At 37.8% G+C, this 12,206-nt stretch overlaps 1 protein-coding gene across 7 annotated transcripts in view; it reads right to left on the bottom strand.

Annotated features, from left to right (window-relative positions):
- The window catches only part of KLHL32 (kelch like family member 32), a 171,632-nt gene that overhangs the window by 108,308 nt on the left and 51,118 nt on the right, over positions 1-12,206 (bottom strand). For 5 of the 7 annotated variants that reach the window (XM_003404332.4, XM_023543695.2, XM_023543692.2 and 2 more), the window contains exon 3: positions 2,969-3,076. The exons of the other annotated variants lie outside the window; for them this stretch is intronic. In XM_003404332.4, coding sequence (XP_003404380.1) covers positions 2,969-3,076 — 108 coding nt within the window. The remainder of the gene's footprint in view (positions 1-2,968; positions 3,077-12,206) is intronic. 7 annotated transcript variants of the gene reach the window in all.

Below are 12,206 nucleotides of genomic sequence, written 5' to 3'. Positions count from 1 at the left end.
TTGCTGCCCAGCTGTGGATGCACATGTTAAGAATGGATTCCCAGGCAAAATAAATTCAACTCCAGGTCCAGGTCCCTGGGTGGTGTAAATGGTTTGTATTCAACTATTAACCTAAGGCTGGCAGTTCAAACCCATCTAGTGGCACCATGGAAGAAAGGCCTGGTGATGTGCTTCTGTAAAGATTATAGCCAAGTAAACCTTATGGAGCAGCTCTACTCTGTAACGCATCGGGTCTCTGTGAATCAGAATCGACCCAACAACAAGGAGTTTTTTGGATATACATACACATATACATATACACACGTACATATCCTCATTGCCATTAAGTTGGTTCCAACTCAAAGCAACCCTACAGGACAGAGTAGAACTACCCCATAGGGTTTCCAAGGTTATAATCTTTACGGAAGCAGACTGGCACATCTTTTTCCTGCGGAGTGGAGCAGCTGGTGCTTTGAACTGCCAAACTTTCAGTTAGCAGCTGAGCACTTAATCATTGCACCACCAAGACTCCTATATATGTAGTTCTCAGAGTTGTTTTGAAGATTAGGTTAAATAGCATCTATGTATGTAGAAGAGCCCTGGTGGCGTAGTGGTTAAGAACTTGGCTGCTAAACAAAAGGTCAGCAGTTCAAATCTATCACCCGCTCCTTGGAAACCGTATGGGGCAGTTCTACTCCGTCTACAGGGTCACTATGATTTGGAATCAACTCAATGGCACCTAACAACAATATATATGTAGGAGCCCTGGTGGCACAGTGGTTAATTTCATATATATATTATTATAAGCTCATTTCGTTTTCTTTTTCTTATAAAAGTAGAATTTGAGCATGTAAAACAAATGACTCCTAGGCAACATGATAATGACTGTCCTTCTGCAAACTTCTTCCTCTTCCCAAGTAGCTTTCTTTCCTTTTAAAAAGTCAGCAGCCCTTCTGCTATCTTCAATTCACATTTCATAGATCCTTTGTGCCAGAGGCATCTCACAGATAGTGCTGTATACACACACACACACACACATATTTATATATATGCCACTATATAGAAAAAGAGAGTCCCTACGTGGTGTAAATGGTTAAGCATTTAACTGCTAACTAAAAGGTTGGCAGCTCGAGTCCACCTAGAAGCACCTTGGGAGACAGGCCTGGAGATTACTTCCCAACAAAAACCAGTGGAGCACAGTTCTACTCTGACACACACGGGGTCACCATGAGTTGTAATCTTGACTCAGTGACAAATGGTTTGGCTTAGGGGGTGTGTGTGTGTATATATACATACATACATGTATATGTATAAGAATATATATACATACATATATATATAGTCACTCTGAAGGAAACCAAGAATAAATCTCCCTAAAGCAATCAATCCAAACAACAGAGAAGCCACTTATGTGTGTTTTATCTAGATATTCCCAGTAATTTATAGCCTTTCTTTTACTAATGATGTAAACAAAATGTGCACCATATAGCCTCTAAGCTTAAATCATTTAGTTGTTGATGCAGCTGAGCACAGAACCTACTTACTTGGGCAGCTCTACCTAAAAACCAATATTTACTATTTTATCCCCACTGCACACCAGTGAAGCATGAGTTACGGCTTAACAATCTCATCTTAGAGATGGGCAAATGCAGGTGTGACTGTAATTCTGGTGTGAAGAGAGAAATATACACAAGACACAATTGGGAGCTGGTATCTTTTTACATCTGTAAACAGAAAAAGCATATAACACATTATTTACTCACTTGCTAGGAATATGTTTTGGCAACTCTGTGACCAATAACTCTCTGGATTAATTTCATTAGGCATGAAATTTGGCTGGTCTGACCATGAGTTTGTAATCCATCATCTTTCTTTTTCTCTTTGTAACTCCTACTAGATGGATAATTTTTTTTTTCCCTTTCTACCTAGTATCATCATTCCAGTTGGCAGAGCTGCTTCAATGACTCTATGACGTATATCTCAAACACTACTAAATCCAGGAGAGTGGATAATTGCACTTTAATAAGCCTCTAAAGAAAATTTAGTAAGTGAACTCTCACCCATTCTCTAAGACCCACATGCCACCTTCTCTGTGAAGTCTTGCACTACCTGCCGCAGTTGCCCATGCCCTCCTTTCTGTCTCCCTGTGTCTTGCATTCTGCTTCTATTATATCTCGCATCACAGTGAGGACAAGAAATTATGTATGCACTTCTCTCCCTACTAGGATATGAGCCTGCCAAGAGCAGAGGCCCTGTTTTATGCCTTACTATGGAAAAGAAGATATTAAACTCAAGTTGGATGAAATGTCCTTAAAAAACAAAACTTTATTAAAGAGGATAAATATCCATTCAGTATCTAAGTTGATTTTGTTGAAGTTCTTGAAAGAAAATGGATGTTTCTGGAAATGGCCGTGTGTCCTACAACAATTCTAGTGATGGGCAAATTAAGATTTCAAACTATCACATCCTAGTTTGAATGCCTAAGACCCTGACTCTGAAATATGTGTGGTAGACAGTGTCAAGATGTCAGGCATGGCTTTTGGGGGCTTTAAAGCCATGACTGAGTCACTGAGCTTTGGTGGTAACGATGAGAATTCAAGTTATCTTGAAAACGTTTTCCCTCCTGATTGTTCTGGGCCCCACTCTCAGAGTTTCTGATTCAGTACGTCTGAATTAGGAAATTTTCAATTGTAACAACAAGCCGCTGAGCTAAGATTAAAATATTACATTCACTGGATCATGTTAAAAATCAACTGCACAATTTTTCTGTAAACCTAAAACTACTCTAAAAATAAAACCTATTAAAAAAAAAAAAATCAAGTTTCTTTACTTACCTTCCCATTACTTAAGTTATAGTTAGGTGGATGTGAATTTTTTTTCTTTTTAACATTAAAATGAATAAAAAGAAAAATCTTTTCCTCAAGGTTAAATTCTTCAGGTTAGGTGCAATTAAAATGCTGCATCCCTCATTTCGTATTTGGTACCATACCTGTCCTGTGTATGCAAACTCCAGAGCCTGCTTTAAACCAAGGCTGGTCACACCGTGTAAATTCACTTCATCGGCTCCACTTTCCACCATACAAAGACTGAACATTGCCTGAGATGGGGAAAGAAACGAAGAGAGAGAGAGCTTATAGGATTTAGAAAGCAAGGGAGCAAGACAAAGCCCTGGAGAGACTAGGAAAGAAAAGTTTCACAAGTTAAAGACTGACTGGTTTTTGAAACGCTTCAAGTAAGCCTCTTTCACACAAGCTACTGCAAACCGTTTTGCTGTCTGCAGTTACAGTAGCAAACACAAGGAAGGGCATACTTCAGACGCAAAGTCTCATTTCACTTAACCCTCACAACGTTTCCTGAGGTGACTGTGTTTCAGCCCACTGAACTCACTCTCTGGGAACTGGAGTTTCACTGCTACCATAGATGTGTGGCAATTCTGAACATTCTTGCCAACAGGACACAGAAGTAGCACCTTTTCCTCCTCACTTGGCCTTGCTTTTTTCCGCCTCATCCTCCTGACACATCTGACAATTATGTATCATGCACTCTATCGGAGTGGTTCTCAACGTGTGCTCCCTGGACCGGCAGCATCAGAATCACCTGGGAACTAGTTAGGGTGTAGATTTTTGGGGTCCCAAGCCCAGACCTACTGATTGAGAAACTCTGAGGGGGGGCCCAGCAATCTGTGTCTTGACACATCCTCCAAGTGACTCTGTTGTTCTTTTGGGTTCTGGAAATCTGTGTACCCAGAAACCAATTCTCCAAATGGCCAACTTATTGAAAATCAGTTCTTCCACTGAATACTCAATATGTGAAATGAAAATTTGCCAAATGCATGGATTTTCAAAAACAAACGAACAAACAAAAAAAACCCCACACTGATGTTAACAGCTTAAACAGCTTTGACTTAACAGATGTAAAAAGAACATTCAGTATTGATTACTGATGGTGAAATCCACTAGAAAAATATACTTTATAGATGGAAAAAACACGCACTTGCATATGGTAATACTCCAGTTCACACTAAGCATTTGAATTTTTTAAATGTGATTTTTTTTTTTGTTTTACAAGTATATTAATCTTCTTCTAGCAATTTTTATAATTCTATACATTTAATATGTATAGAATGGAAGGTATTAACCACACGGCCATTATTCTTTCCAGAGATCCTCATTTCCATCTCACTGAATTAGGCAGTTTTAAGTTTTCATGATGAATTGGATTTTCTTTGACAGTTTATAGTTAAAATGTTAACTGTTTGAAATATACAGCCATCACTCTTGTCATTTGAGAAATTTTCTAAAGAATACTTTAAATGCTTAAAGTTTGAGAACACAAAAAATAACAATTCAAAGTACCCCAAAGACATCTGAAATATTTAACACGGCATATACATAATTATACTTAATTTGATATATTAAATAACAAACATTCAGAATATATTTAACTTTCAGGAACTTACTTTAACATCAGTAACCAAAACCAAACACTCTTTAGAAGCTGTTACAAAAGCCAAAGGAGTCATTTAATTACCAGTAAGTACACCTGGCAACCTGGTTAGTCGGTGAGCCGATGATCTGGGGAATGACCTGCTTCCCGCTGACACCACCACCAGTTCGGGTGCCATGGGACAGGTTAAGAGTACAGGACTTGAAGTCACATGATCTTTGGTTTGGTGAGCACAGCAATTAAGGGCAACCTTGTAGCCAAGCATTTCTGTGTTTGAAAATTGGCAAGTGGTTTAGGGCAAGCACTTAAGTCAGTTTCCTTACCTGAAAAATGGGGCTAAAATTGTACCCACCTTATAAACTTGTTTGAAGATTATATAATAGTATTGTTGTCAGATGCTGTCAAGTCTGTTCTGACTTATAGTGACCCAAGTACAACAGAATGAAACATTGCCCAGTCCTGCCCCGTCCTCACAAGCGTCTCTTCTAAGGAGCATTCCAGGTATATTTCTTCCAAGACATACTTGTTCGTTCTTCTGGCAGTCCACGGTATATTCAATATTCTTCACCAACACCATAATTCAAAGGCATCAATTCTTCTTTGGTCATCCTTATTCATTGCCCAGCTTTCACATGCATATGAGGTGACTGAAAATACCTTGGCTTGGGTCAGGTACAACTTAGTCTTCAAAGTGACATCTTTGCTTTTTAACACTTTAAAGATATCTTTTGCAGCAGATCTGCCCAACATAATACATCATTTGATTTGTTGACTGCTGCTTTCATGGGCGTTGATTGCAGATCCAAGTAATATGAAATCCTTGACAACTTCAGTCTTTTCTCCGTTTATCACAACATCACTTATTGTTCAATTGTGAAGATTTCTGTTTTCATTATGTTGAGGTGTAATCCATATTGAAGGCTGTGGTCTTTGATCCTCATCAGTAAGTGCTTCAAGTCCTCTTAGCTTTCAGCAAGCAAGATTGTGTCATCTGCATATCACAGGTGATTAATGAGTCTTCCTCCATCCTTGATGCAACGTTCTCTTTTACATAGTCCAGCTTCTAGGATTATTTGCTCAGCATACATATTGAATAAGTATGGTGAAAGGATACAACCCTCATACACACCTTTCCTGACTTTAAACCAAGCAGTATCCTCTTGTTCTATTCGAATGACTGCCTCTTGGTCTATGTACAGGTATCCCACGAGCACTAGTAGTGTTCTGGAATTCCCATTCTTTGCAATGTTATCCATAATTTGTTATGATACACACAGTTGAATACCTTTGCATAGCCACTAAAACACAGCTAAACATCTTTCTGGTATTCTCTGCTTTCAGCCAAGATCCATCTGACATCACCAATGATATCCCTCGTTCCATGTCCTTTTCTGAATCCCACTTGAATTTCCAGCAGTTCCTTGTTGATGTACTGCTGCAACTATTTTTGAATTATCTTCAGCAAAAATTTACTTGCATGGGATATTAATATTGTTTAAAATTTCCACATTCTGTTGGATCACCTTTCTTGGGAATAAGCATATGGATCTCTTCCAGTTGGTTGTCCAGGTAGCTGTCTTCCAAATTTCTTGGCATAGGTGAGTGAGCACCTCCTGCGCTGCATCCATTTGTTGAAACATTTCAATTGGTATTCTGTCAGTTCCTGGAGCCTCGTTTTTCACCAATGCCATCGGTGCAGCTTGGACTTCTTCCTTCAGTACTATTGGTTATTCACCACACAGGACCTCCTGAAATGGTTGGATGTTGACCGATTCTTTTTGGTACAGTGATTTTGTGTATTCCTTCTATCTTCTTTTGATGCTTCCTGGGTCATTCAATGCTTTTCCCTTAGAATCCTTCAATACTGCAATTCCAGACTTGAATTCTTCCTTCAATTCTTTCAGCTTGAGAAATGCTGAATGTGTTCTTCCCACTTTTTTTCTAACACCAGGCCTTTAAAAATGTTATTATGATACCTTACTTTGTCTTCTCCAGCTGCCCTTTGAAATTTTCTCTTCAGCTCTTTTACTTCATCATTTCTCCCATTTGCTTTAGCTACTCCATGTTCAAGAGCAAGTTTCAAAGTCTCTTCTGACATCCATTTTGGGCTTTTCTTTTTTTCCTGTCTTTTAAATGACCATTTGCTTTCTTCACGTATGATGTCCATGATGTCATCCTACAACTTGTCTGATCTTCAGTCATTAGCTTTCAATGCATCAAATCTATTCTGGAGATGATCTCTAAATTCACGTGGGATAAACTCAAGGTCATGAGTTGGCTCTCATGCACTCGTTCTAATTTTCTTCAGCTTCAGCTTGAACTTGCATATGAGCAGTTGATGGTCTGTTCTGCAGTCAGCCTCTGGCCTTTTTCTGATTGATGATATTGAGCTTCTCCATTGTCTCTTTCCATACACGTAGTCAATATGACACCTGGTGAGGTCCATGTGTATAGTCATGGTTTATGTTGGTGAAAAAAGGTATTTCCAACGAACAGGTCGTTGGTGTTGCAAAATTCTATCATGTAATCTCTGGTGCCATTTCTTTTACCAAGGCCATACTTTCCAACTACTGATCCTTACTTTTTTTTCCCCAACTTTTGCATTTCAATTACACATAATTATCAATGCATCTTGATCGCATGTTTGATCAATTTCAGACTGTGGAAGCTGGTAAAAATCTTCAGTTTCTTCATCTTTGCCATTAGTGGTTGGTGTATAAATTTGAATAATAGTTGTATAAACTGGTCTTCCTTGTAGGCATATGGCTATTACCCTATCACTGACAATGTTGTATTTTAGGATTGATCTTGAAATTTTTTTTTTTTTAATTTTTATTGTGCTTTAAGTGCAAGTTCACAAATCAAGTCAGTCTCCCATACAAAAATATATATACACCTTGCTATATACTCCTAATTGCTCTCCCCCTAATGAGACAGCACACTCCTTCCCTCACTATTTTTTTCATGTCCATTCAGCCAGCTTCTGACCCCCTCTGCCCTCTCATCTCCCTTCTAGACAGAAGATCCCAACATAGTCTCATGTGTCTACTTGATCCAAGAAGCTCATTTTTCACCAGTATCATTTTCTATCCTATTGGCCAGTCTAATCCCTGTCTGAAGAGTTGGGTTTGGGAAAGATTCCTGTCTTAGGGTAACAAAAGGTCTGGAGACCATGACCACTGGGGTCCCTCTAGTCTCAGTCAGACTATTAAGTCTGGTCTTTTTACGAGAATTTGAGGTCAGCATCCTACTGCTGTCCTGTAGTCTCTGGTTTATGTGGCCATTTCTGTCTTTTGAGCTCATAATTCCTTGTGTCTTTGGTGTTCTTCATTATCCTTTGCTCCAGGTAGGCTGAGACCAACTGACACATTTTAGATGGCCGCTTGCTAGCGTTTAAGGCCCCAGATGCCACTCTCCAAATTGAGATGCAGAATGTTTTCTTAAAAGATTTGATTATGCCAATTGACTTAGATGTCCCCCGAGACCATGGTCCTCAAACCCCCTCCCCTGCTACGCTGACCTTTGAAGTGTTCAGTTCATTCGGGAAACTTCTTTGCTTGTGGTTTATTCCAGTTATGCTGACCTCTCCTGTATTGTGTGTTGTCTTTCCCTTCACCTAAAATAGTTCTTATCTACTATCTAATTAGTGAGTACCCCCTCCCTCCCACCTTCCCTCACCACTCTCGTAACCATCAAAGAATATTTTCTTCTCCTTTTAAACTATTTCTTCAGTTCTCATAATAGTGGTCTTATACAATATTTGCCCTTTTGCAACTGACTAATTTCACTCAGCATAATGCCTTCCAGATTCCTCCATGTTATGAAATTTTTCACAGATTCATCACTGTTCTTTATCAATGTGTAGTATTCCATTGTGTGAATATACCATAATTTATTTATCCATTCATCTGTTGATGGGCACCTTGGTTGCTTCCATCTTATTGCTATGTAAACAGTGCTGCAATGAACATGGGTGTGCATATATCTGTTCATGTAAAGGCTCTTACTTCTCTAGGGTATATCGAAGGAGTGGAATTGCTGGATCCTATGGTAGTTCTATTTCTAGCTTTTAAAAGGAAGTGCCAAATCACTTTCTAGAATGGTTGTACCATTTTACATTCCCACCAGCAGTGTATAAGTGTTCTAGTCTCTCCACAACCTCTCCAACATTTATTACTTTGTGTTTTTTGTATTAATGCCAGCCTTGGAGTGAGATGGAATCTCATTGTAGTTTTGATTTACATTTCTCTAATGGCTAATGATCGTGAGCATTTCCTCATGTATCTGTTAGCTACCTGAATGTCTTCTTTAGTGAAGTGTCCATTCATATCCTTTGCCCATGTTTTAATTTGGTTATTTGTCTTTTTGCAGTTGAGTTTTGCAGTATCATGTAGATTTTAGAGATCAGGCGCTGATCAGAAATGTCATAGCTAAAACCTTTTTCCCAGTCTGTAGGTGATCTTTTTTACTCTTTTGGTGAAGTCTTTGGATAACCATAGGTGTTTGATTTTTAGGAGCTCCCAGTTATTAAAAAAAAAAAAAATTTTTTTCTTTTTACCCAGTTATCTAGTTTCTCTTCTGCATTGTTAGTAAAGTTCTGTATACTGTTTATGACAGGAATTAGGGCTCCTAACATTGTCCCTATTTTTTCTTCCATGATCTTTATCATTTTAGATGTTACATTCAGGACTTTGATCCATTTTGAGTTCGTTTTTGTGCACGGTGTGAGGTACGAGTCTTGTTTCATTTTTTGCAGATGGATATCCAGTTATCCCAGCTCCATTTGTTAAACAGACTGTCTTTTCCCCATTTAACTGACTTTGGGCCTTTGTCAAATATCAACTGCTCATATGTGGATGGATTTATGTCTGGATTCTCAATTTTCTTCCATTCATCTAGGTATCTGTCATTGTACCAGTACCAGGCTGTTTTGACTACAGTGGCGGTATTATAGGGTCTAAAATTAGGTAGGGTGAGGCCTCCCACTTTGTTCTCTTTTTCAGTAATGCTTTACTTATCCGGGGCCTCTTTCTCTTCGTATCAAGTTGGTGATTTGTTTCTCCATCTCATTAAAAAATGTCATTGGAATTTAGATTGGAATTCCATTGTATCTATAGATCGCTTTTGGTAGAATAGACATTTTTATAATGTTAAGTCTGCCTATCCATGAGCAAGGTATGTTTTTCCACTTATGTAGGTCTCTTTTGGTTTCTTGCAGTAGTGTCTTCTAGCCTTCTTTGTATAGGTCTTTTGCATCTCTGGTAAGATTTATTCCTAAGTATTTTATCTTCTTGGTGGCTACTGTAAATGGCATTGATTTGGTGATTTTCTCTTTGATGTTCTTTTTGTAGGTGTAGAGGAATCCAGCTGATTTTTGTATGTTTATCTTGTATCCCAGTACTCTACTGAACTCTTCTATCAGTTTCAGTAGTTTTCTGGAGCATTCCTCAGGGTTTTCTGTGTATAAGATCATGTCATCTGCAAATAGAGATACTTTTACTTCTTCCTTGCCTATCTGGATGCCCTTTATTTCTTTATCTAGCCTAATTGCTCTGATTAGGACCTCCAGCACATACTGAAGAAGAGTGGTGATTAAAGAGCATCCTCATCTGGTTCCTGATCTCAAGGCTTTCAGACTCTCTCCATTTAGGATGATTTTAGCTGTTGGCTTTGTATAAATGCCCATTGTTATGTTGAGGAATTTTCCTTGTATTCCTATTTTGCTTAGAGTTTTTATTATGAATGGGTGCTGAACTTTCTCAAATGTCTTTTCTGCATCCATTGATAAAATCATGTGATTCTTGTCTTTTGTTTTATTTATATGGTGGATTACATTAATTGTTTTTCTAATGTTGAACCATCCCTGCATACCTGGTATGAATCACACTTGGTCAAGGTGAATTATTTTTTTGATATGCTGTTGAATTCTATTGGCTAGAATTTTGTTGAGGATTTTTGCATCTAAGTTCAATGAGGGATACAGGTCGATAATTTTCTTTTTTTGTGGTGTCTTTACCAGTTTTTGGTATCAGGGATATGCTGGCTTCATAGAATAAGTTTGGAAGTATTCCATCCTTTTCAATGCTCTCAAATATCTTTAGTGGTAGTGCTGTTAACTCTTCTCGGAAAGTTTGGGAGAACTCTGCAGTGAAGCCATCCAGGCCAGGGCTTTTCTTTTGGGGGGCGGGGGGTAGGGAGTTTTTTGATTACCTTTTTAATCTCTTCTGTTGTTATGGGTCTGTTTAGTTGTTCTACCTGTTTGTGTTAGTTTAGGTAGGTAGTGTGTTTCTAGGAATTCATCCATTTCTTCTAGGTTTTCAAATTCATTAGAGTACAATTTTTCATAGTAATCTGATATGATTCTTTTAATTTCAGCTGGGTATGTTGTAATATTGCCCATATCATTACTTATTTGGGTTATTTGCTTCCTTTCCAGTTTTTCTTTTGTCAGTTTGGCCAATGGTTTATCAATTTTTTTAAATTTTTCAAAGAACCAGCTTTTGGTCTTGTCGATTCTTTCAATTGTTTTTCTATTTCCTTTAATTCTGCTCTAATTTTTATTATTTGCTTTCTTCTGGTGCCTGTGGGTTTCCTTTGTTACTCTTTTTCTATTTATTCAAGTTGTAGGGATAATTCTCTGATTTTGGCACTTTCTTCTTTTTGGGTGTGTGCATTTATTGATACAAATTGACCTCTGAACATTGCTTTTGCTGTGTCCCAAAGGTTCTGATGGCAAGTGTTTTCATTCTCATTAGATTTTATGAATTTCTTTATTTCATCCTTAAAGTCTTCTATAAACCAGTCATTTTTGAGCTGAGTATTGTTCAATTTCCAAGTGTTTGGTTTCTTTTCTCTACTTTTTCTGTTATCGATTTCCACTTTTATGGCCTTATGGTCAAAGAAGATGCTTTGTAATATTTGAATGTTTTGGATTCTGCTAAGGCTTCCTTTATGACCTAATATGTGGTCTATTCTAGAGAATGTTCCATGTGCTCTAGAAAAGAAAGTATACTTGTCTGCTGTTGGGTAGAGTGTTCTGTATATGTCTATAAGGTCACATTGGTTGACTGTGGAATATAGATCTTCCATGTCTTTATTGAGCTTCTTTCTGGATGTCCTGTCCTTCACTGATAGTGGTGTGTTGAAGTCTCCTACTATAATTGTGGAGCTGTCCATCTCACTTTTCAATGCTGTTAGAGTTTGTTTTATGTATCTTGCAGCCCTGTCATTGGGTGCATAAATATTTAATATGGTTATATCCTCCTGGTACATTGTTGCTTTAATCATTATGTAGTGTCCTTCCTTATCCGTTGTGGTGGATTTAACTTTAAAGACTATTTTGTCAGAAATTAATATTGCCACTCCTGCTCTGTTCTGATTGTTGTTTGCTTGATATATTTTTTCCATCCTTTGACATTTTGTTTGTTTGTGTCTCTAAGTCTAAGGTGTGTCTCTTGTAGGCAGCATATAGATGGATTGTGTTTTTCTTATCCATTCTGCCACTCTCTGTCTCTTTATTGGTGCATTTAGTCCATTTACATTTAGCGTAATTATGGGTAGTTATGGATTTATTGCTGTCATTTTGATGTCTTTTTTTGTGTGTTATTGACAGTTTCTTTTTCCCACTTAATTTTTTGTGCTGAGTAGTTTGTCTTTATATGTTGTCTTTTCCTCTTATTCCTTGTTGTTGATTTTGTTTCTGCTGAGTCTCTATTTTTTCTTGTATTTTATTTTGATGAGTAGGATAGTTAGTCTCCTTTGTGGTTACCTTAATAACCCTA

The sequence above is a fragment of the Loxodonta africana genome, chromosome 1 (genome assembly GCF_030014295.1).
Source record: "Loxodonta africana isolate mLoxAfr1 chromosome 1, mLoxAfr1.hap2, whole genome shotgun sequence".
In the NCBI taxonomy this organism is placed as follows: Eukaryota; Metazoa; Chordata; class Mammalia; order Proboscidea; family Elephantidae; genus Loxodonta; species Loxodonta africana.
This window is presented reverse-complemented; position numbering and strand designations above follow the sequence as displayed.